Source organism: Podarcis melisellensis (assembly GCF_964234715.1).
Source record: "Podarcis melisellensis genome assembly, chromosome: 7".
Taxonomy (NCBI): Eukaryota; Metazoa; Chordata; class Lepidosauria; order Squamata; family Lacertidae; genus Podarcis; species Podarcis melisellensis.
This window is the reverse complement of record NC_138539.1, coordinates 8,709,453-8,733,615: the sequence shown is the minus strand read 5'-3', so window position 1 is coordinate 8,733,615 and position 24,163 is coordinate 8,709,453. Positions and strand designations below refer to the sequence as shown.

At 43.1% G+C, this 24,163-nt stretch overlaps 1 protein-coding gene across 4 annotated transcripts; it reads right to left on the bottom strand.

Annotated features, from left to right (window-relative positions):
• Positions 1 to 272: 272 nt before the first annotated feature.
• Positions 273 to 22,932, bottom strand: LOC309374033 (solute carrier family 2, facilitated glucose transporter member 5-like). Of its 4 annotated transcripts, none has more exons than XM_081918809.1 (13): positions 22,488 to 22,932; positions 21,626 to 22,035; positions 19,886 to 19,981; positions 18,103 to 18,257; positions 16,391 to 16,515; positions 15,079 to 15,231; positions 14,859 to 14,984; positions 13,342 to 13,529; positions 9,562 to 9,672; positions 6,470 to 6,571; positions 3,256 to 3,331; positions 2,192 to 2,319; positions 273 to 532 (listed from the first exon to the last, which is right to left on the bottom strand). In XM_081918809.1, the coding sequence occupies exons 1-13, from the start codon at positions 22,639 to 22,641 to the stop codon at positions 359 to 361; spliced, it is 1,998 nt and encodes a 665-aa protein (XP_081774935.1). In that variant the 5' UTR covers positions 22,642 to 22,932; the 3' UTR covers positions 273 to 358. The 4 variants fall into 4 exon arrangements, 3 of the variants coding, with proteins under 3 accessions (XP_081774935.1, XP_081774937.1, XP_081774936.1); XM_081918811.1 differs by having other exon boundaries at positions 22,799 to 22,915; XR_014170326.1 differs by lacking the exon at positions 273 to 532 and adding an exon at positions 584 to 1,136 and having other exon boundaries at positions 1,771 to 2,319.
• Positions 22,933 to 24,163: the final 1,231 nt, after the last annotated feature.

Genomic DNA, 24,163 nt, shown 5'->3' with positions numbered 1-24,163 from the left:
GAAGAATCTGGTCAGTTCTCTTTCTGATTTTAAATTCTGCGCTTAAACTTGGATGTCAGCTGCTCTCAGTCTAGAAAATATTTACCTTTAGTTTCACCTCTATAATTGTCTAAACACTTTAAGCAGTGAGTCCTTCATCTCAGAACTGTCTTCTCTTTTCATTTCCCCCACCACCTTGACTAAATTTTTCTTTAAATAAAGCACAGACTACTATCATCATTATTTATCAAAATGATTACAGTTTCAGACAGTGGAAGAATAACAGTAACAGCTCTTTGAATAATTTCATTTATTTAAAAAAGCTATTTAATATATACACAAACAACGAAATAAACTGCATAGGATGCTTCCTGAGTTTTTACTTGATGTTCCTCTTCTTGGTATTTTTCTTCCTGGGCTTCAGGATCAGCATGGATCTCCTGATCTGTACAAAGGCCTTCATTTTTGTTTCTGGTATAATCCTGAAGATAACGAAAAAGGTAGCTACAGAGACAGGCCAGAAGAGAAGGAAGATATAGGCTCCCATACTTGCCTAGAGATGGAACAAAAAGGGGGCAGAAGGAAGGAAGGAAGGAAGGAAGGAAGGAAGGAAGGAAGGAAGGAAGGAAGGAAGGAAGGAAGGAAGGAAAGAAAGAAAGAAACAGAATCTTGGTTATTTATTTGTCACACACATATTTTTTTGGAGTTTACCCTTCGAGGAGCTCAAGACCAGACCTCCAGAAATTTGCCACAAGTGGCAGTTTAAGATCAGTGGTGCATTTTGGACCAGCTCCCAACCCACCTAACCCAGGTTGATCCATCTCTGTTTTGCTCTACGTTATTGTGCGCATTCAGGGTTGGCTCCTTCCTCCTTGCTTGCTACAAGTCCATCTGCAATTCCACCCAAAGAAGCCAGCTATGGTTTTCTTGTCTTAGGAGGCACCATGGGCTTTGTCTGGGACACTGAAAGAGCGCATGAAAGAGTTTGACTGTGTGGGTCAGTAATGCAGGCAGAGATCACAGGCAGGTCCTCCTCTGGAGAAGCATCTGCAGAGTTGCTCTCCTTAAATAAATAATTTTATTATTTTTACACCACCCATCCGGGTTTCCCCAGCCACTCTGTGCCACTTCCAGAAGAATATATCTCTTTCCTATGACTAAACAATTAGTCAAAACAAAAAAAATTCCTTCCAGTAGCACCTTAAAGACCAACTAAGTTAGTTCTTGGTATGAGCTTTCGTGTGCATGCACACTTCTTCAGATACACTGAAACAGAAGTTACCAGACCCTTCTATATAGTGAGTAGGTGGGGAGGGGTATTACTCAGAAGGGTGGTGGGAATGGGTGATTGGCAGATAGCTGTGATGAGCCTGTTGACGACTCTTAACGACTGCAATAGGTCTTACTGGAAAAAGCAAGGGCTGAGGAGGTAAAAATGGCTTTGTCATGTATAATGAGATAAGAATCCAATGTCTTTGTTCAGACCAGGTCTCTCCATGGTTTTAAGTTTGGTAATTGCAGTCTATTGCAGTCATTAAGAGTCGTCAACAGGCTCATCACAGCTATCTGCCAATCACCCATTCCCACCACCCTTCTGAGTAATACCCCTCCCCACCTTCTCACTATATAGAAGGGTCTAGTAACTTCTGTTTCAGTGTATCTGAAGAAGTGTGCATGCACATGAAAGCTCATACCAAGAACTAACTTAGTTGGTCTTTAAGGTGCTACTGGAAGGATTTTTTTTTGTTTTGTTTTGACTATGGCAGACCAACATGGTTACCTATCTGTAACTTAAACAATTTGTGGCAGAGTGGAAGGTGCTGGTGTTTGCATGGATATTATTATGAATTCAATTAATATACCAGCCTGGGGCAACCCAGTCAGATGGGCAGGGGATGATGATTATGATGATGATCTCAGGATGGTGTACCCAGGGATGTTGGGAGGTGCAGTCCAGCAACATCTGGAAGGGCAGAGTTTCCCCATCACTGCACTGAACCTGAATGGAAAATATGCAGATTCCTGAGATGATTTAACATTCAACTTTAACAAAACACACTGGCTGGATTGGGGGAAGGGTAGAAATAATGGCAAATAAATAAGTTCAAGGGTATGGCTTCATTTGTGGGTTTGGGGAAACAATAATGGTGCAATAAGGGGCTGAGCTTTTTTTACCGCACTTATGACCAAACGGAAATTCAAAACGACTCACCTCAATGTAAAAGAATATGAATTCTATAAGAAACCTACTGAGCCAATGCACAAATCCTGCAATCGCAAATGCTGAGGCCCGGGATGACTGAAGGAACAGCTCTACCACAATTACAGATGAAATAGAACCTTGGGAGACAGAAATGATTTAGGGCATTGAATACCACTTTTATTTTATTTTATTTGACTCACTAGATTATCTACTGCATTCATATCTTTCATATCATCTAAAGAACACAATGCAAAGACCATAAATAAGCAAACCTGTCCTTCTAGCACAGCAAGCACCATATCTGCCTTTACAGCATTGTTAGTCACTTAGCACTTTTGTCTCCTGACCGAATGCTTTCCCTGGATTGCACAGGTTTTGAAACAACTTGTTAATGGAACTATGTATAACCTGCATTTTTCAGCTTTTTCAGTAATATTCAGTATTCAGAGCCTCCATGCATTCCTGAACATTGAACTTAAAAATATAAGTAACCTATGTTGGAACACTGAAAGCGGAAATGTTTCTTGAAGAATGACACCCAAGTTCTAGCTTCCAGGGAAAAAAACATTCCTCTTCAATGAGGCCTTTGGCTGATTAACATCCTATAGCCTTTTAAATGTGTTTAACATATGTTGTGCATATTATGTTTTTATCTTGTATTTTTATGTTGTGAACCACCTTGAGATCTATGGATGAAGGGTGGTGTAATAATAATAATAATAATAATAATAATAATAATAATAATAATAATAATAATAATTTTGGCCACCTCATGAGAAGAGAAGACTCCCTGGAAAAGACCCTGATGTTGGGAAAGATGGAGGGCACAAGGAAAAGGGGACGACAGAGGACGAGATGGCTGGACAGTGTTCTTGAAGCTACCAGCATGAGTTTGACTAAACTGCAGGATGCAGTGGAAGACAGGAGTGCCTGGCATGCTCTGGTCCATGGGGTCACGAAGAGTCGGACACGACTAAATGACTAAACGACTAAACAACAACAACAACAAATAATAATAATAATAATAATAATAATAATAATAATAATAATAATAATATCATCTAAGCACTTACCTGACCCTATACCATGTCCAAAGATGAATATGTTTTCCAAAACTTTTCTTACAAGCACCAAATGCGGGATAGATTTCTGTTGGAGAAAGCAGGTCGTGTTTATTGTCTACAGCTGAGTTTAATGTGCATTTGAAATGTTTGTGTTCTAATTAAGGTAGGATTGTCCACCAGCTCATTTTCCATGAGTTTCCTCCCTGAACATCTGGATTCCCTCTCCCCTCGCCCACCAATTCAAGGTGAATCGAATAAGTTTTGAAAAACTTAAGATAATGGGCACATTTCCTCTCTCTTTTTACCTATGAGATGAAGCATCCATTCTGACTACTATCCTTCCCATGCACCTTGCACCATCATGGTGCCAGTTTTATTTTGGGTAGTGCCTATTTTTGAAAATCTCTGCAGCAGTATATTTTTATCTTAAAACAACAGCAACAATTAAATACAGAAAAACAATTACAGTGGTACCTCGGGTTACAAACACTTCGGGTTACAGACTCTGCTAACCCGGAAGTAGTACCTCGGGTTAAAAACTTTACCTCAGGATGAGAACAGAAATCGCGTGGTGGCGGTGCGGCAACAGTAGGAGGCCCCATTAGCCAAAGTGGTACTTCAGGTTAAGAACAGTTTCAAGGTTAAGAATGGACCTCCGGAACGAATTAAGTTCATAATCAGAGGTACCACTGTATTTCTTCAGATTTTCCTGATTAATGCTTTCCTGCTGATTTCAAATTATATGACTCTATTGATTTCCACCAGAACCATCTTCCTGTGTTAGAAGGAAATGCCTATTTTGCCTATTTTTTATTTTAAGATTGAAAATAAAATAAAAGGTGACCATGCAAAGGTTATATTGACTTGGGAATTCCTGGATGTGTGCTTTGGACACAGTTTATTTCAAAAGGCATGTCTACTGCTCAACTGATTCCTTAACACATGCTGTTTCACTTTTTGTGAAATATTAAATTTGAATCTATAATATTTCACTGTTTGTGAAATATTAAATTTGAATCTACTGGAAGATGGGAGACAAGGCAAAAGGCAACACCTACTGGTACAAATGAAAACAGTCAGATTTGGTCTTCAGCTCCAACTGAAAATCTGCCTGTGTGCATACTAAGGAGGCCAAATTCTAATGGAGGTAACATGGATTCCCCAATGGGCAAAAGATTCCTGCATTCCAAGGGATTGGACTAGATGACCCTTGTGGCCCCTCCAGCTCTGCAACTCTTGGATTGTAGGTGTGATCAAGCTTAAATGTGAACAAGCCGCTGGTGAAATTTCCAGGTGTAGTCCTCGTGGTGCCCTCCATATTTTGTTGGACCACAGTTCGCAAAGCCGATTCCCCTTGCAGGGAGTCGACGTTGTGGGCAGATCATGAGCCCGGCCCATGCAGGTGGGGCTTAGGTAGTTCTGAGTCACAGGGAGCTCCTGGCTGCGTCATTTTATATCAGCTAGTCCGTTCGGCCAAGGGGGTATGGCTCAGCCCATTTAAACAAGCCGCGGCCAGGCTCTCGCTCTATTTTACCTCGCTCCTGTTTGCGCAGTTCTCCCTCCCTCCCTAAGGTTAGGTCCTTATCCTCTGACCTTGCTATGGACCTCAGTTGGTTGCCTGTTGAAGGGGCCTGGTAGGAATTTTTTCCACTTGGCAAATTGGCACCAGCCACTTGGCTTTTCGCCTACCTCGTAGCAAATCCTCACAACTTTGTAAGATTTGGTGGTAAGGCATTGGAGTATTTGGTGGGAGGTGGCGGCCATCACCTACCCCTCGTATTTCAAGGGTATTCCATTAAAGAAATCTGGGGGGGGGGGTGTCCAATAGCACAACCCCTATCGGTGACCCTGGGGAAATTCCTAGTTGATGTGCATCAACAGGGCTCCCCCTATCGGTGGTTAACCCTTATTAGACTCCCTGCAGGTGGGCAGGAGACAGATATAGTCATTGGTTCCAATGCCTAAGCCAAAACCACTCACATTCAGTAACCAATAAAGTTGTGGCCTTTTTCAGCCCATTACCCTAAATTCTGGTGTCAAGTGTCTTTATTCTACAATCAGGGAGGGTTCAGGACCTTGCCATGCAACATTCCTAACCATTGGCCATGCTTGATTGAGACTGATGGGAATAGGAATGCAGCAACAACTGAAGGGCTGTCACACATACTACTTTCCACCCCCCACACCCACATTTTGAGAGGGCAATTTGGGACACATACAGACCCCCACATCCTGCCACCTGCTGCCCGCTTGCATACCAGCAGTGCCGGGGGTGGGGTGGGGAACAGCGAGTGAAGGTGTGGAAACAAAAGAATGTGCAATCAAAGGATATGTCCCTTTTGGTTTTGCACTTTTTGGGTCCCTGTTGGGTTAAATCCCAGAAGTGTGGCACCAGCTTCCATAAGTACATCGGCCGTTCTGTTCTTTTGTCCCACACTCTGCTGCGAGTCAACTGACTCGCACCACAGTGTGGGACCAAAAAAACCTGTGTCTTTGGGTCCCACGTTCTAGTGAAACTAAAGTCAATCTGGGATGTCTCGTTCGAAACGGGACATTTGTGAGGTAAGCTCCCATATTTCCAGTTACCACTGTTTGTTCCATAGAACTGTTGGATTTGATATCCCGCTTTATTACTACCCGAAGGAGTCTCAAAGCGGCTAACATTCTCCTTTCCCTTCCTCCCCCACAACAAACACTCTGTGAGGTGAGTGGGGCTGAGAGACTTCAAAGAAGTGTGACTGGCCCAAGGTCACCCAGCAGCTGCATGTGGAGAAGCGAAGACGCGAACCCAGTTCCCCAGATTACGAGTCTACTGCTCTTAACCACTACACCACACTGACTGTTGACCCCTAGAATGAAGGAGGCCTCTCTTGCCTCTGAATCTAACATTTGTGTAACTTTCAGAGGAAACATCTGTCAATGGGAAACTATGTTCTTATTCATTCACTTGAAGACTTTGTACAAAATTCAGCTGAAGGTTAAAAATCCAGTGCAACTTTTCTCTCAAGTCTCCTTTACAGATGTACCAATCAGAAGGATGTCCATGCCTCCGTTCGTATGCCTTGTTTTTATTATTCTTAAAGAAATGTCCTGTCACATCTACAGCCTACTTAAACATTGGCTTTGGAGCTTTTGCATGATACAGATTAAAGATGGAGGGGGGACAGGGCCAAACAACAAATTTATTTAATGATTCTCAGCTCAAAATCTACCAACTACAAACCATTAAATCCAGTGACATGGTTAACATGATACAGGTCACGATGCAGATCCCAGAGCCAACGAGAAGCAGAAACTTGTGCCCCTTAGAATCAGCCAGATACATCTAAAGAATATAGAGAGAAGAAAGAGGGACCCTAGGCATTACAACAGTACATTAAAACAGTGTTTCCCAAACTAGGGCCTCCAGCTGGTTTGGGACCACTGGTCCTGCTAGCTAGTGATGATGGGAGCTGTAGTTGAAAAACAGGCTTCATTCACTCTGGAGGGACTCCTGTTCCATAAATTTTCATAATTTTGTTCAAAAGAGGAAAATTGGCATCTGATTTTTTTTAATTTTTTTTTTGTTCCCTGTTATAGCAAATGGGTAATGGGAGAGCTTTGCTTTGGACAGTTTTGCCCAGAACCTGAATTACAAATCAAAGCAGAGGCAGCATAGGGCAAAACAGTAAACAGTTGCTATTTTTTTTTAAGACAGAGTTACTTGGGGCTTATTCACACCCTTCATTGAGAATGAATGCATACATGAACAGCAGATTTTGAAGCGTGGCATACTGAATTTGTGTCTAGACAACCACAGTCGGGGGTCAAGGCTCTTAAATGAAAAAGGACCTGAAGCTAAGACTTACAATGCAATCCTCTACATATCCACTCAGAGATAAGCCCTTCTGATCCCAGGTAGGTATATGTAGCATGTTTGGCCAACAAAATACCTTTCATGTGTAGTGAGATTTCAACTCCCATCGACCCTAGCTATCGGGGCCAATAGTAAGGAATGGTGTAAGTTGTCTTCAGTGCTTCTTTTGAGGATGTATGTACCACCTCTTCCCCCACCATCCTACTGCCACCAGTTCCCAACGTGAGACCCTTTTACAGTTAGAATCATAGAATCACAGAATCTACGAGTTGGAAGGGACACCAAGGTTATCCAATTCAACCCCCTGCAATGCAGGAATCTCAGCTAAAGCTTCCTTGGCAGGTGACCAGCCAACCTCTGCTTAAAAACCTCCAAGGAAGGAGAGTCCACAAACTCCTGACGGAGACTGTTCCACTATCAAACAGCTCTTAGTATCAGGGGGGAAAATAATCATTTGTCTGGTTGGAATCTCCTTTCCTGCAACTTTAAGCCATTGGTTTGAGTCCTACCTTCCAAAGTAGGTAGAAACAAGTTTGCTCCATCCTTCTGATACTTGAAGATGGCTATCATATCTCCCTTCAGTCTCCTCTTTTCCAGGCTATACATACCCAGCTCCTTCAACCGTTCCTCACAAGGCTTGGCTTCTAGACCCTTGACCATCCTAGTTGCCATCCTCTGCACACGTTCTAGCTCGTCAACATCTTTCTTAAATTGTGATGCCCGGAACTGGACACAGTATTCCAGGTGTGGCCTGACTAAAGTTGAATAGTTGCCAAAACGCCTTCCAGGAAGGTGCCTGGCAATCGTAAGAAGGTCTCACCATAGCAGAGGTGCTTTGGCGCAACATTTTTATGATTGCCAGGTACGCTTTGATGATCGTAAAAGTGGTCGCGCCAAAGTGCCACTGTGGGAAACGGTGAAGTAGGAGGACAAAGTGCCTCTGGGAGTCTGTGCCTGCCGCTGCAGGAAGTGGTGGCAGTGGCAGTGGCAGAAGTAGTCTCAGGCAAAGGGGGAGGGAGCAAGCAGGAGGGCATGCAAATGGCAGCCGGGTGGAGGTGGGAGAGAGAGGGGGCATGGTGTGTACCAACACCTTTTTCATAGAAATAAAGCACTTGTTGTATTCCAACAGCATCTAGAGAGCAGCTTGTTGGCTACTCCAGATGTATAGAGTTGTAGCCAGTTGGATACATCTGTATCACAGACTTAAACTGGTCTAATATTAATTCCCTTTTCCAGAGGACTTTTAGGAATCGTAGTTCTATGATAGTAAGATAGGGGTGATATATCAAAACCAAAAAAAGGTTTTGACCTTTAAAGCCCTTCACAGCCTAGGACCCTTGTACCTACGGGACCACCTCTCCCGGTATGCCCCATGGAGAGCCTCAAATAGCAACACCCTAGTGGTCCCAGGCCCTAAGGAATTTAGATTAGCTTCAACCAGAGCCAGGGCCTTTTCAACACTGGCTCCGGCCTGGTAGGACGCTCTGCCTCATGAGACCAGGGCCCTGCAGGATCTGATTTCTTTCCGCAGGGCCTGTAGGACAGAGTTGTTCCACTTGGCCTTTGGCTTGGAGCCAATTTGATTCCCCCCCTTTCTTTTTCCTTTTTCCTTTCTCCTCCTGTGATGAGGCTGCATTTTAATATTTTAATGTTTCAATATTTTAATGTTGTATTTTAATCTTGTTTTTAAGTTGTATTCATTCAACTTGTTTTTATTATTGCTTGTTAGCCTCCCTGAGCCCGACCTTGGCTGGGGAGGGCGGGTTATAAATAAAAACTATTATTATTATTATTATTATTATTATTATTATTATTATTATTATTATTATATCTTCTCCATACAGTAGGCCATTTAGGCTAAAAAAGGCAATTCCCCTTAGAGTACATTGATGAAATAGTTAATGCAGCAGAATAAAGTACATAAAGACAGGAGCTCTTGCTTCTTCTAACACACGGACATGCAAAGTATTTTTTAAAAAACCCTTGGGACAGTTCTAAGTAAAGCATGGAGCCATGCAATCTGTTTAAATCTAAGGGCTTCTCTTAGAACTGGGGTGTCCAAACTTTTTTCAAAGAGGGCCAGATTTGATGAAGTGAACATGTGTGAGGGATGACCAAAGGGCCAACCAAAGTTGTTGACCTTTCTTTAGGATTGAAGCTGTTGAGCTTTTTTTTAGGATTTTACCTCAGGAAATAAACTGCCACAGGGGCCAGATTAAACTGACCGGCGGGCCAGATTAGACCCCTGAAATAGACTTTGGACATGCCTGTCTTAGAAAGAATAGTTAGAAAACCCCATAAAACTACATTTCCCAGGTTTTGGGGAGAGTGGGAGAGCTGCTGCTGCACAGAAAATAATATGGCAGAAAAGATATAGAATGTTGCAGTGAGGATCAGTCTATTGAAGAAGAGTGATTTTCAAGACTTAGAAAGTGAGAGGAAAGGTAGAGGAGACTTACCGATAATGCAATTGCACAGGAATAAACAGTGCTTCCGATTATCAAAAGTAGATGTATTTCCGCAATATCTGACTTTGTAGGCAAGATGATTCTCTCTTTATAATAGTATGCCTGAAATCAGACCATCACAATAAAAAGTGTTAGGTGAGGGGAAGAAGCACATGATGGTGACCTGGGATTCTGAGAAATCCTAGAGTTCATTTTCTGGTTATTTTGGTTGCTGTTGTTCTTTTCTGGATGTCAGCTGCTCTTAACCTAGAAGTCCTTTAATTTAGGTTCCCCTGTATAATTGACCCAACACTTTAAGTAGCAAGTCCTGTGCTTCAGAGTTGTCGTTTTCCACATATGCCTGCCATGCTTGACTTAATTTTAGTGAATGACAAAGATGGAAAATAATTCAACATCAAATCATAAAACTGTAGCGTTGGAAGGGACCAAAGAGAAGAGACTCCTGACTTGGTCCTCCTCCTTTGCAAAATCTAAGTCTAAAGTGATGGTGTTAACTAGGTATCCCCTGAACTGCATCATTGCCCCAAAAGCAGAGTAAAACAAATATATGACATAGAATCATAGAACTGCAGAGTTAGAAAGGACTTCCAGGGTCATGTAGCCCAACGACCTGCAATATAGGAGTCTCAGCTAAAGCATTCTTAACAGGTGGCCATCCAACCTCTGTTTAAAAACCTCCAAGGAAGGAGAGTCCACCATCTCCCAAGAGAGCCCATTCTACTGTCAACAGCTCTTACCATCAGAAACAGCTCTTACTTGTCACTATTTTCCAGGATGTTGAGAAACCATTGGTGAGCACTCTTTGGGATTAGTCTGTCAAGCAGCTACAAGTCCACCTACAAGTGGCCTCATCCAGCCCACATTTTACCAGCTTTTCCACAAGAATATCACGGGGGACTCTGTCAAAAGCCATACTGAAATCAAGATATACTACGTCCCCAGCTTTCCACTGATCCACCAATTTGCAACTCTCTCTGTATAAAGTATTGAGATTGTCCGGCATGCCTTCTTTTTTTTTAGAAACCCATGCTAGATCTTAGTCATCACAGCACCCATTTCTAAGTATTCACACACTGGCCATCCAATTAAATGTTCTAGGGCCTTTCCTGGTATCAACCTCAAGCTGACTAGTCAGTAGTTATCCGTGCCTTATTTTTTCCCCTTTTTGAAGACGGGTACAATGTTTGTCCACCTGCAGTTTGCAAGGACCTAATCTGCTGCCCAAGAATTCTCAAAGATTGTTACATGACATTGATGTACAGGGAACTGGAGCAGTATTACTGGGCTCTCCTAATACACAGGGTGCGGAAGCAGCTGGAAAGAATTATTTGTAGATTCAGTTTTCTTTATACTAATTCACAGAGCATGGGAAAGAAACAAGATGAACTTGAGCTCTTAAAACAGGAAGGCAAATATCATATAATAGGCATTTCTGAAACCTAATGGGATGAGACTCATGGTTGGAATATAATAATTGAGGGGTATGAACTAATCAACAGGAAGGAACGAGAAGTAGCATTATATGTAAAGGATATGTACACTTGTGAAGAAATCCATGACTTGGAGCATGGAAGGTAGGTTGGGAGTATTTGGGTAAAAGTACCAGAGCCCAGGCATCACTCCACACATGCCCAAGGCTTCTGGACCCTCCAGACTGGCCCTTAACCTGGGGCCCTGTCACTTCATATTCACACAATTGGACGTGAAGCTTGATTGACCTCCTTCTGGCCGCACAAACCATGCCACCACCCCTGGTGTTGGTGGCATGGCTACACCAGACAGCAAAGGCCTACCCCTTGGAGCCCTGAGGTAAGCAGCTATTAACATGGGTTATTTGTATTACCCTCTGGAGTAGCTGAAAACAAGCTTGCTCCACCTTAGATGTGACAGCCCTTTAGATATTTGAAGATAAAAGGGGGGTTTTGATTAAACATGGATGCCATCCGTCATGGATTCTTTCGTTGAGATTGCAGTGTGTTGGACTAAATGACTCTCTGGGACCCTAACAACTCTACAGTTCTATTATTTTATTCTTAGGAAGAACTTTCTGATGGTAAGAGCTCTTTGACAGTAGAACAATATTTCTGAAGGTGATAGTTCCCTTCACTGGAACTTTTAAAGCAGGAATTGAGTGGTCATTTGTTTGGGACTCTTTAGCCATGACTCTTGCATTGCAGTGGGATGAATTAGATGACCTTTGGAACCTCATGCAACTCCACAATTCCATAATTCTATAACATAATCATGTTGATTTTCCTCTCTTCCTTCATGCTGAGAAAATGAATTGAAATAGGAAAACGCAGGACATGGTGATGTTGCATCAAATAACGGACATATCAGTTCATTTCCCATCCATTTTAACTTCACATGTGTTCATTAACAAATCTGTTCTGTACTATTTCTGCATTAATTTGGAAACCAGACGTTTCTGCACAAATATTCCTTTTTCAATGCATATTTAAACACCTGGTACATTTTTCTGAGCTGAGAAACATATTGCAAAATTTCAACAAGTGCAGAACCTGAAAGATCATTGCATTCCAATCCATACATTAATCTGATACGTGGGAATCATGTTATCTCACATTAGATGTCAGATCTTTAACATTTCAGAAACTTAAAGGAATCATTCCAATCTATCTAACTGTGTGATGCCTCATTCTACATTACCCTGATGTCTTTAGTGTCCTGTGAAATCTATAAACTTTTAGGCAGAGGCAGAGTTCCTCCACACCGGGTGCTGAGCTGAGGAGGGCATTACTATGAAGTAGTGCATTCACAGAATGGAAAACAAGAGGCGGGTAGTGGTGGTGAATTTTGACCTTGCACAGGGTGCCACTGAAATCTGAAAGACCATAGTCTGCCTCTACCCTAGGCAATGCCATCTTCCCAGTAGATACACTGTCAGGTCATTCACAGAGCAGAGAAAGAAAAGTTAGTTGTTGTTTTTTTAAATTAAGGAAGCAGAACAGAGAACACATGGAGACTTCTGAGATTGCTACTGTCTAATTGAAGCAGTTGCTCAGACTGGCTTGTATCTCCCACTTCACTCCCTATCCCTCTGTGTCAGGCCCCTCCCTCTGTCTACGGTGAGCCCCAAGGGACCCTCTCTGTTTCCGCCTGGCTCTGTGCTCAGTAACATGCAATAGATGCATTTTTCTGGGAGTAGGGGCACACAGGCTGTCAGCAGAAAATCTGTCAGGGTGGCTCTGTGATGAAACTGCTAAGTCTGATTCCTGTCTTAGCTCTGTGCTGCGGCACTTGCCTGTTTCTTCCTCTTCCTCCTCCTCCAAGCTCCCAGTCTCCAGTACTCCCCAGCTCTTCCCCTCCTCTAAGGTGTGTCCATTTGTTCACCACCAGGATCCCAGATCTAAATCCTCTTCCTCTGCATTTTCCTGGGGGGGGGGCTCTTGGTCAGGTGATTTCCACCAATCCTCCTCATCCAGTCAGTCCCTGACATCCACTAGGGTGAAGATGGAAACCTTGAGGCACCCTGGGTGTTGTCAGGATATATATCACTGGCCATGCTGTCTAGAGTTGATTGGAACTGGGATTCACCAACACCAGGTGTACCACAGGCCTCCCCTTAAGGGTGGTTAGTCTTGATCCCTGAAATAGAATCTAGAAAACAGAGCAGGCCCCTGAGTACATCAACATGGACCATTCCCAGAGACAAGCAGTGACAATTGGTGCTTCTGAACCTTTTTGTGAAATACATTCTCATTTTGCATGGTTGAACCTCCTAACAACTTGGGATATTACTTTCCTTACCGCATTGAGGCCATCAAGCTGCTCTCCACCCATCAAGACGAAGATGCGGATGACATGCCATTTTAGGCTTGGGGTCATCATTAGCTTAAGTGAATCCATGTTCTTTTCGTCTTTCTCAATTATGTCCTCCAGCTGGAGCTCTTCTATCTCATCTTCCACGTCGCTAGTGTCTCGCAGCCTCTTCAGTACTGGGTGTGAACAGAGGCAGAGAGGATTAGACTTCGAAAGGGGTGACTTCTAAAATAAATAAATAAGCAGATTGATTGAAAGGAAGTTGGAAGGGGAAGTCTGGAGGGTTTAATCTCTCTGGAACGCTTGGGAGTAATTCAGAACCATAAAGAAGCAATCTTGGGAATCTCTTAATAAAAATTTGTGGTATTTGAGGAAATTGTATTGGGATACTTTCTGTATTTGTAATTGTTGCAACTATTACACAACATCATGTGTGTAGTATTTTTTGTTAATTTCATTGTTCCTAGAATTCCTCTTGTTTTTAATACTTCCATACATGCCACAAAGGATATTAGCTCCTTCCTTTTACATTGCTGGAGACAATCAACACAACGACGATGCCCCACCTCCCCCTATCCCAGAACACATCCCCATGCAATTTTGGAAACTTGATTTAAAAAACAAGCAGACTATTTTTCTATTCCAGAGCCTAAACATAGTGCACTGAATCACTCCAGCTGGATCATCATGTTTATAGCATCCATGACCAATGGCCATCCAGCCTCTGCTTAAAAACCTCCAAGGCAGGAGAGCCCACAACCTCTCGTGGGAGTCTGTTCCACTGCTGAACAGCTCTTGCTGTCAGAAAGTTTTTCCAAACGTTTAATTCGGAATTTCATTTCTTGTAGCTTGAAGCCACATTCTTCCACTCATGATACTCAGCAACTTTTATTCAGAGGTATACTGATTCTGCCACTACTGCCATCACTGCAAGTAGCCATTGAATGTCCATTGACTCAGTCCAGTATACCTGAAGAAGCATCTCCACCCCTATCGTTCTGCCCGGACACTGAGGTCCAGCTCCGAGGGCCTTCTGGTGGTTCCCTCGCTGCGAGAAGCCAAGTTACAGGGAACCCGGCAGAGGGCCTTCTCGGTAGTGGCACCCGCCCTGTGGAACGCACTCCCATCAGATGTCATGGCAAGAAACAACTAGTTTATTTTTAAAAGACAACTGAAGGCAGCCCTGTTTAGGGAAGCTTTTAATGTTTGACAGACAGATGGTTGGGGTATATATAATAAATTATTATTATTATTATTATTATTATTATTATTATTATTATTATACCCTAAATAGTTGTGTGAAAGGAAAGTACATTTATATATCAGTTGTATGTGCATTGTTATGAAAGTCTGTTGATGACCCTCTATTAATGAGAGGATTATCAACATAAATGATCTGATAATCCTAGATTGAATTATGCAACAGGCCAAAGGTGCCTGAGGTCTCTTCAGCCTGAAGGGATATCACAGCTCTTTATGGTGCACATACCTAGAGGTCCCAGTACCTTTTATTGCATTGTTTTCATCCTCCTTCTGAATGAAGAGATACCTAGGACTTTCAGGAAGTAAGGGCAGTAGAAAGACCTGAAGCAATGGCATGACCACAGAAATGCTTGTCAGAATTGGTAAACCTGTGAAAGAAAATAAGAGTGACTGATAACGTGAAAACACTGAGGTGGAACTTCTGAAAAGCTGTAAGTCAAAGGCTGAATTTCTCTTAATTACCTTTTCGGGTCCCAATAATTTCTGGGAGAGAAAGTATCTGAGCCAACAGAACACCAAAAGAAGAAAACAGACTGTGCATCATCATTATGCGTCCCCTCAGGTGAATAGGGGAGATTTCCCCAAGATATATGGAGACAACACAGAAGGTTATTCCTGGTTAGGTGAGAAATCAAAATATAATTTACAATGAGCTTGTGACACAGTGTACAGAAACATATATAGAGAACTCTGCGTGGTACAGAAGGCCACAATGAGGCATGCACTTAACTCCTTATGAATTTAAGAGGTCCTCCACAGACTTCTGCAAAATGTCATGCTGTCCTTCACAATTTGCATGAGAGGTTACTGGATCAAGTTACATGGAGAGATGATATTTGACATCATAGTTACAGAGCTGTTGCCCAGTTGTAGCTCCCCACCATTTCAGGTCCCACAAAGTTACAGAAAGAGGTGTTCTCAGTGACTACATCTTAACTTTGGAGATTTCTCCCCCTGGCTGGTTGCCAGAAGCCAGAGCGCTTGACGCCATAGACACCAAGATGTTGCCCAGTTGTAACTTAAACCAAACTGAGCCCCACAAAGGCTTGCAGAGAGGTCTTCTCGGCTGCTGCCTCTTAACTTAATAGATTTCTTCCCTAGCTGCTTGCCAAAGCCAGAGATTGTTCATCTTCCAGAACTGGAATTAAATATATTCATTTAAACTAATTGCGATGGCTGGAGAAAAGTTAGAAGAAAAGTAGCCAACCTGACACCCCACAAATGATATTTTGACTGCGATTCTCAACATTGTTTACTGTTGAATATGTTGGCATGGGTGGATGGAAAATATAATTCAACAATATTTGCCTCCCACTGGAGTAGATTAGTATAATTACCACATCCCAGATCTTTGGGATCTAATCTCTAATCTAATCCACCCCACACATCGTTTTTCATGTCCTTGGAGACTAAGGGAGAGGGGAGTTTGTCACAGTAAGACAGGCTCCCAGGATTCTTCTGCAGCCTCTTGCTTCAGCATCTGAGTCTGAATTGCTCCTTGTCACAGGCTCTCCCTGCTCACTAAATCCTGTTGCCCCTACAGCATCCAACAACTCCTCCCACTCTTCTCCCTCTGACTTCTCCTCAGTGTCCCGCCACCAATCCCTAGGTTCTGAGACTTCCTCCTCTGAGGTTTCCCTTGGGGGTTCCCTGGCTGGTGCCCCCCCCCCATCATCCAGTCGGTCCCTGAAATCAGCTCAGATGAATCTTGTGCATTTCAGGATGATTTCTTTTTGCAAAAAGGCAAGCCAATAAATTCAGGACTCTGACTTACCTGAACATAATCCAAAGCAGAAATTGATAAAGAGGCTGTATCCATAGGTTCTTATCAAGTGTGAGAGACCCAATAGTACAGAACAAATAATGTACAAAATGTCAGCTATCATCAAAGCACCTTTCCTGAAAAAAAAAACAGGCGGGGTTGAGGGAGGAGATACCAATGACTATAAGGTACTATCAAAAGGGGGGGGCAGTTATGGTGCTTCCTACTTCAACTGTTTGGACTGAATTTGGGATATCACATCACTCATTCCATCTCTCAAATCGGGAGAACTCTACTGATATTTTGAGAGTAAATGACTGGGACACACAAAACATCTCAAGCATGTCTAAACAGGGTCTCCCTTCTTTTTGTATTGGACCTGGAACCATTAGAGGAGGCGCTTAAAAACTAACCAAATATTAAAAGCATCATAATAAAAAGTAAGGAACATCTGGCTAACTTAAATGCTGATTACGACATGGTCCTGATGCTAGCAGATGCTTTAGATACACCACCTTATTTACACCAGGAACTGAATGGACATAGCAGGGCTAAAATAAATTAATCAAAATAAACTTTAAGGGTTTTCAATATCCCACCCAAGATTCAGACTCTAATTCCAATGGTACTTAAGAGTCCCACGTAGATATAAAAGCTTCCAATATTTGGAAGTTTGGGGAACCATGAGCCTAAAGAAACTATTTCTAGCAGGGCTCCTATAATCTCTGGACTGCTTTGTCCCACTGGTTAAAAATAATAATAATAATGAAAAGCGATTTTGAAAGGTTGACTTCCTTTGACCTTGCCATACTGAGAAAAATGTTTCTGTAAATAGATATATTGTCTGCCTAAGTTGTTACATTGCCTAAGTTGTAGCTTTTCCAAGTTCTTCCTGTGGATATATCACCCTAAATTTTGGCTGCTTGGCAAAAACTTTTTGAAACATTTATATATGAATCTAAAGAGGCTTAGGTGAAGACATTTTACCTATACAGAACAGTTTAAAAAGTGCTTGGATAAATTAAACTATATTGTGAAGCTAACCAGTCAAAAGCAGGCCTTACCCCTAATATCGAGTAATACAGCAAAAGCCTAGAAACAAACTGAATAAATGCACAATATGGGGAATTCAATGGATGCTGTTCTTTTAGTGGGGAACTGGTTAAAGAATTTAGATTGGGAACTACCCTAAAGGCGACTCTTAAGATATGCAAATCCAGGATGAAATGTTTACCCCTCCCGAAATCTCAGTTATCCAATTTGTGTGCAATCTACTTCCTTTTAATAATAAGAATACTTAAATATTGTTCTGTCTGTAGTGTTAGTGTAGTGAAAGATAAACCTACCAATGTGATTTCAACTAATTTTGTGTCTGTAGGATTATAATGCATTTGGAGAGCATGTTCCCACCACCCTAAAACAAAGTTCAATTAGCTAGCTAAAAGTGATCAGATAAGATTCCAGGACTTTGTCCCTCCCTGCCATACAACAGTCCATGAAATGTTTAGTGAAAGATAAAAATTATCTGACATCATCCCCTTTGCCTTTCTCTGAAATCCCATTCCATTTGGTCGAATGCCTTGGGCAGGTGGAATGAAACTAACAAAGTTGATGGCATTTTATCTTTTATTAGATGTTACTGGGGGATGTAGGTCAGCAGCAACCACCCATTCCCTCATCCCCTCAGCATGCTAGGAAATGCACTTAAAGGGTTATATCTATACCTGCCAAATCTATCCATCAGCCAAGCGACAGGAAAGGACCCACAGATAGCTCCAAATGGAAATAAAGCCACAGGGATAGTGGCCAGGACCCGCTTAGAATCTACTCTAGTTCCAAGCTCTTCCAACAGAGTTGTGTTATACAAGTCATGCAGGAACTAGGAGAGAAGCACATAACATTTGACATTAGGACCTTTCTGCAGAGTGTATGGCAGCAAAAGCTGAGAGGCTGAGACCTGGCTGAAACCCTGACTAGTTAGTGTGAACACTGTTGAGCTAGATTTACCAATGGCCTGACTCACTATGAGGAAGCTTCCATCATCATCATCATCATCATCATCATCATCATCATCATCAATATGCTGCCCATCTGACTGGGTTACCTCAGCCACTCTGGGCAGCAGCCAACAAACTAAAGTACCATAAGACATCAAACACTAAAAACTTCCTGATACATGGCTGCCTTCAGATGTCTTCTAAAAGTTGTATAGTCCTTTATCTCCTTGTCATCTGATGGGAGGGCATTCCACAGGGAGGGTGCCTCTGCCAAGAAGGCCCTCTGCCTGGTTCCCTGCAGCTTCACTTCTTGCAGTGAGGAACTGCCAGAAGGCCCTCAGAGCTGAGTGATGAGGGTGGAGATGCTCCTTCAGGTATACACGGCCAAGGCCCCTGAAGGCTTTAAAGGTCAGCACCAACACTTTGAATTGTGCTCGGAAACGTACTGGGAGCCAGTGTAGATCTTTTAAGACTTTTTTCCTATGTTTTTTTGGCAGGGAAGCTGCAGCCAATGCTGGATGGACAGTGGGAGTGTTGGGATGAGGAATGACTCTGCCTCATTCACAGTTAAAAAGTTAGTTTCTTGCACAAGGTGAGCATCTGCGATGTCCCAGAAATCACAAACGCTGTCCCCACCTTTATGTCATTTTGTCATTTATCAAACTTCTCAATAATTCAGGCATATTTGGGGTACCTGCTTGTGAGGCAGCTTGCATTAGTAACATAACAAACCCCTTTTGCAAAATTTAACATTTTTTTTAAAAAAATGCTAAGACTCAAAATGGGTGTAGTTTATGAATTATGGAAAATGCTAAGACTCAAAATGGGTGTAGTTTATGAATTATGGATCAGCTGCAACACAAACAAATTCATTGGTGTTTGCAACCCAGCAAGATGGGTGGGGTATAAATGATAAAGTTGTTGTTGTTACATTATTGTGCAGCAGTTAGAAAGGAAATGGGGTGAAGTGGAAGAGATGCTGTGCGTTCTCACTGTGCATCCATGTGTGTGCATATTCACATGCCACATGCGTGCCCAAGAGGGTCACGACTGATATGGAAATTTTGACATTAGATTCTTGCCTTAGATGTTCCATGTATTTTTCCAATAGTAATTGCAGAAGTCTATATAGGATTATGTATCAATGTGCCAATGAATATTTTGATTCTTGTGTTTCTTCTGTTTTGCAGCGCTCATGCTACACTGTGTAAACACTGAATCATTGCATTCCATGCTTATCTGACTCTAAAAAGGCACAAATGACCAGCCTGGAAATTCATGAAGATTTTAAACAGAAAATAAGCATCTTGCTACAGAAATGTGAGGAACCAAATTTAAGTCTGGGGTGTGTGAGAAACCGAGAGAACCAAAACAAGCAGATCCTTCCATCCCTACTTCCAGTATGTGGCCCCCCTCAAATTACCCTAGGTGGAATGTGGCCCTCAACAGTGTAAAAGCCCTATAATAACTGCTGCTTTAATAAGCCAGCTACACTGCAGCACCATCTTACCACAGTTGGAGAGTAGAGTAGCCACATGTTGTAACCATCACACTGTGATAGGAGGCAGGATGCAACTGAGACCCAAATAAGCAACTTTGACGACTCCTGCAGGAAGGATAAGCAGGTACTGTGATGAAACTGCACAAGGTCAGATACATGAGAACAGCTGCTCATGTGTAGATGTTCCACGAGATCATGAGTGAACTATCTGTGCAGTTCAGTTTCCTGACAGTGTATGTGCTTCTTTTCTGATGTCCACGCTCAGTGCATGGAAAGCAGGGTGACAGGGTGTCAAGGAGCTGTCAGGGAGCCAGGTCAACCACAGGGCAGGCACACACACAGAAGGCACACAGCAGAGTCCTCTGGTTTGCCTTACTCCAGCAAAGACATAGCTGAAACTGACCACTAGCTCTGCCTATCCCCCTCTAGCCTATCAGTCTGGATCCCTTCCAAGCAGACAGAGGCTATGTAGAGAGGCTGAGCTCCTCCTCTGGGCCTGTCTGACCTGTTGCTCAGCAATGTGTAGGACTTTCCTTGAGAGGGGTGTCAGAGTGGGAGGAGAGCCAGCAGGACTGGGACTGTCCTGCTGTTGTGTAGCAGGGTCAACCTCTGACACCTCTCTGAGTCTGCTCACACACTGTGACTCTCAGCCTCTCCCCCTGTCCTGGAAGGGCCTCCTTCTCCTGTCCTGACCCTCCTTGGATCACTCAAACCTCCTGCTTCTAGCACCTCCCAGCTCATCCCTTCTGCAGACTGCTCTTCAGTGTCACACCACCAGGATCCGGGATCTAAGTTGTCTTCTTCTGAGCCCTCCCTGGAGGGTATCTTGGGTGGTTGGCTCCCACCACTTCCTCATCCAGCTAGTGGGCAGAGCACCCTAGCACTCCCTGCTGCAGCTGTGATGGATGTACTTCTAACTACTCCTGCCACATATTCCTTCTCCATCTTAATACGGAGAGCACATTGTTTCTGGTGCCTTGTTGGAAATAAACCAAGTCATGTTCAGCATATTAACAGTTAATTTCTAGTACCCATTTCATTCCACAACCAATCCAAGAGTTGGGAAACTGGAATCTTACAGTCCAATCAGGAGATGAAAACCCGTCACAGGCCCCAGCTACAAGATATCACTGATGTCGTTAATAACTTCAATACCAGCCATGAAATGAGGGTTGTAAATTCCATGGGGCCCTGGAACTTGCCCCCAAACCCAGCTGCCATCTTACCAGTTTTGGCCCATCACACTGAAACTACTCAAGGGGTGGGGGGAGGTTCAGTTTTGAACTTAATCCTCCCAAGAAATAAATTTATCCATCACAGGATTTTACTGAATCCCGACAACCACATTCCTGGAAAAATTCATAAATTCAATGCGAATAAGGGCAAGAATCAGATGTAAACCGGGCAACATTTAGGGAATAATCTTATGCAGATGAAACATGCAGCTGCCTAAATCCAGCAGATGGAGAATGTGCCTTTAAAACAGTATTTTGTGCTAGGGAACCAGGTCATGTAACTAAGTTTAACGGGCTTCAAACCCAGCTGGTATGCTAAATTATTGTATCAATTGTTTTTATTATACCAAACTAACATATTAATCATATAGATTTAGAACAACCCATAATATCTTTCCTTTCTACATTGGGACTACCCTAAGAATGCCTAATTCAAACCAAATGTATTATGAGTTGTTCTACCTATAAGAATCTGGAAAACATTTACACATCAGTTTGGATCGATAGGACTCACCTGTGTCTTGGGTGTTTCCTCCAAACTCACCTGGGTGTTGGTTGTTCCCTCCGAACTCACCCAGGTGTTGGTTGTTCCCTCCGAACTCACCCGGGTATTGGTTGTTTCCTCCGATCTCACCCGGGTGTTGGTTTTTTCCTCCGATCTCACCCGGGTGTTGGTTGTTCCCTCCAAACTAACCCAGGTGTTGGTTGTTTCCTTCGAACTCACCCAGGTGTTGGCTGTTTCCTCTGAACACACCTGGATGTTGGTTGTTTCCTCTGAACTCACCCGGGTGTTGGTTGTTTCCTCTGAACTCACCCGGATGTTGGTTGTTTTCTCCGAACTCATCTGGGTGTTGATTGTTTCATTGTCTACCTCCTCTATTTCATCCATAGTTTCTTGTGTAGGAGCCCAGAAAGAAGGCTCACCTGTCAAGAAGTAAGAGAGTTCTTTTCATTTGGACCTACCATCTGTTTCACAGATACAGATCCATAAGTTTTGAGGCTCTTCCATTTAGTTAGTATGTCTAACAGTCATGCCTGGGATTTTATCCTTCAGAGATCAACTGGATTGTAGGGGGCCGGAGGCACAGGCATTGGAATTCAAGGATTTGTTTTCAGAGCAGGAGTGATTATTTCATCTGTTGGCATGAGGCGGTAGCTAGATTAGGTTAGCTAATGTGGGAAATGATCAAGCAGAAGCTGGATACTTCCTTCCTTTTCTTTGATGGAATTCCATCTTCACCTTGGACTCCTAGATTGTGACACCATTTAAATAGCCACTGAACTGGATAGATATGGAATGTAACTGTAGGCAGCCTCCTCGTCTTATGCAGGACATGAATGAAGAGGATGAACAGGCAAAGAACACATGGACTTACTGTAGCTTTCTCTTAGTGGCGAGGAGTGGAGTATTGAGTCAAGGCTTCTTTTATTCTGAAGTAAAGCTCTCAGAACTCTGTGTTGTGAGAGCCAATCAGAGGAAGGAGGCCAGAAGGTTCCAGGAAGCTGTTGACAATTGGGTTCTGAGATCATCCCTGCTTGCAAGTCTGGTTTAGAATCGCATTGTCACAGCAATTTAATATGGGTTGGTTGTTGGCATGATGGAGCTAGCATTGTGGTGAGCTGACTGAATAGCAAAGTCCCCTGCACAGAATTTCCATAGTGTGACCACATTCTTTCGCAGCCTTACTTCTTCCTTCTGCAACGTGAGGATAACAACATTGGCCTTTCTTGCAGGGTCATCCTTTGGACTCCAATATAATTCCCAGGAAACATTTGAAAATGTTTTAGGCAAATGCTGTGTTTCATTTAGCTTCCAGCATTTCACATTTCAAAATAGCTGTTTTTAGAATGCTTCTGTTGTCATGCCAGACAATGTTCCATATTCCATGCTCCATGTTTCATATTCCAGCCCCCAATTGTTGAAGGCTCTTGGAACCACTCGCATATATTACAATGGGTTACTCTACAATAGTTTCTCCTTCACTGATTTAAAAGCAAATATGGTTTGTGTGTTTGTGTGCGTTTAAAAAGAATAATTAATATTTCAATTTTTGAATACATGAATATATCCTTACAAACAAAACAATATCAAGAGGTTCCGGCCAGATTTTTTTAAAAAAGTTATGTGCTTTAAATGTCCTGTAATTAGTAAAAGGCACTCCTGGCTATTGAGGGCATCTTCACCTCCAGTGACAGAGCTGGACCCAAGAACCACCCAAAAGTTAAGTACCTGCTCCTCTAGGAAAACCTCAACCCCATCCAAGGCAGGCAACTTACTGTCTTTCTAGATCCTGGAACAACTCACCCACACAGCTTCTGTCTTGCCAGACCCTATTTATCCATTCATCCAGACCACCACTGCACCCAGAGTACAGACCAGGGTCTTCCCAGTTATTCCCAATTTCCAGCCCTTTGACAGCGACCTTGACGTAGCAGCGCCCGCATAGCTGTGAAGAAAAGTTAACCTGCAAAACCTGTGAAGAAAAGTTAACCTGCAAAACAAGACATTAACTGAGGGTGGGTAGGGTGGGAGAAGCTCTGGAGCTAAGTGAGGATTCCCAGGTAAGATCCTCCCTCTATTGTGTGGGCAGGTAGTCCCTCCCCTACCCGGCCTGGTCTCCTTGGCAACGCTTCCCCCAGGTGGGATTGGACAGCTGACTGCTTGTCACCAGGCAGTTCTGGTGGCCAAGGGTAAGGGAAGATGTACGGGAGTACGTACGGGGGTGCGACCGCTGCCAGAGGGCAAAGGGGGAGAGGGCGGCTCCTGCAGGGTTACCCACGCCGGGAAGACCCTGGGAGGTGGTGTCCATAGATTTTATGACTGATTTGCCCAAATCAAGAGGGAAGACAGCAGCCATGGTAGTAGTCGACCTACTGACAAAAATGTTCCATTTCATAGCTTGCTCGCATGCAGTGACGGCAGAGGAAACGGCCAGATTGTTTGTGGATCACATATTCAGGTTGCATGGGGATCCCTCGAGGGTCATCTCAGATCGCGGGAAACAATTTACTTCAAGGTTCTGGAGGAAGCTCATGAGCTTGCTGCAGGTCG

What these genes read in the sequence shown, in the direction of transcription:
- LOC309374033 (XM_081918809.1), bottom strand. Translation starts at nt 22,641, where the DNA reads ATGATCTCAGAACCCAATTGTCAACAGCTTCCTGGAACCTTCTGGCCT. An exon ending in CCATGTCACTGGATTTAATG is followed by an intron (nt 3,332 to 6,469) that starts GTTTGTAGTTGG and finishes TTTCTCCAACAG; the next exon opens with AAATCTATCCCGCATTTGGT. An exon ending in TGGACATGGTATAGGGTCAG is followed by an intron (nt 2,320 to 3,255) that starts GTAAGTGCTTAG and finishes CTGTCTCCCAAG; the next exon opens with GTTCTATTTCATCTGTAATT.